Here is a 783-nt window from a genome sequence, read left to right as displayed (position 1 = left end):
ACATATAAATTTACATATATGCTATATATGCAGTGCACGTAGATACTCATACATATACATATACATATACATATATTATCGTGCACAAGCACTGACATAGAAACCTCTTTATTTGTATCTAAATACACACATATATGCGCATATGCGTATACATGTATAATTGGTAGTTTGACTTTTTTTTATATTAGTACTTTCATCAGTCTTGTCTGCTATCGACGTCAGTTTTCATCGTGCTTTTTATAATCGGTACATTTTTCTAGAATGCGTAACGTTAGTGACGTAGCCACATTCGGATGACAATCTTGATCCATATTCATGCTTATGAGTATAGTATATGTTTTCAAATTTACACGTATATGTTGGTATCCCATCAGGTTATGTCTACCCCATGTATATTGGTAGTTAAATTTATTGATACCACACACAGGGCTGTCGGCGTGTGTCACATCGTTTGTGCTCACCCCCACCGAACTCGTGAAGTGTCAATTGCAAGTGTTGAACCAAGGCTCGGGCACAGCCAAACTGGGTGTAGTGGATGTCTTTAAACGTATTGTCCAGACGGACGGTGTCCTGGGCCTACAAAAGGGACTCACAGGAACGTTTATCCGGTATGTTTCAGGAGAGTACATAATTCATAGACACATAAATAGACGCTAGCAGGTGGGAGTGGTTAATTCGTTGTGATTGGTTGATCGTTGGCGTGTAGTTGTAGGTTACTTGCAGGTAAACGTAAATGTGTTTGCTGAGCGAAGATGGCCCCGTCACTACCTCTACAAGAGACTA

The 783-nt window shown here is 39.6% G+C and overlaps 1 protein-coding gene across 1 annotated transcript; it reads left to right on the top strand.

Moving 5' to 3' along the window:
- Positions 1-427: 427 nt before the first annotated feature.
- On the top strand, positions 428-657 carry SARC_17736 (hypothetical protein; the record flags this gene model as incomplete). Its single annotated transcript, XM_014288174.1, has 1 exon — positions 428-657. A coding segment is annotated over one exon (230 nt), but the record flags the coding sequence as incomplete, so codon positions are not given.
- Positions 658-783: the final 126 nt, after the last annotated feature.

This window comes from Sphaeroforma arctica (assembly GCF_001186125.1).
Source record: "Sphaeroforma arctica JP610 unplaced genomic scaffold supercont1.11889, whole genome shotgun sequence".
NCBI lineage: Eukaryota > Ichthyosporea > Ichthyophonida > Sphaeroforma > Sphaeroforma arctica.
Note: the sequence above shows the minus strand (reverse complement) of the source record. Positions and strands in the feature narration are given on the sequence as shown.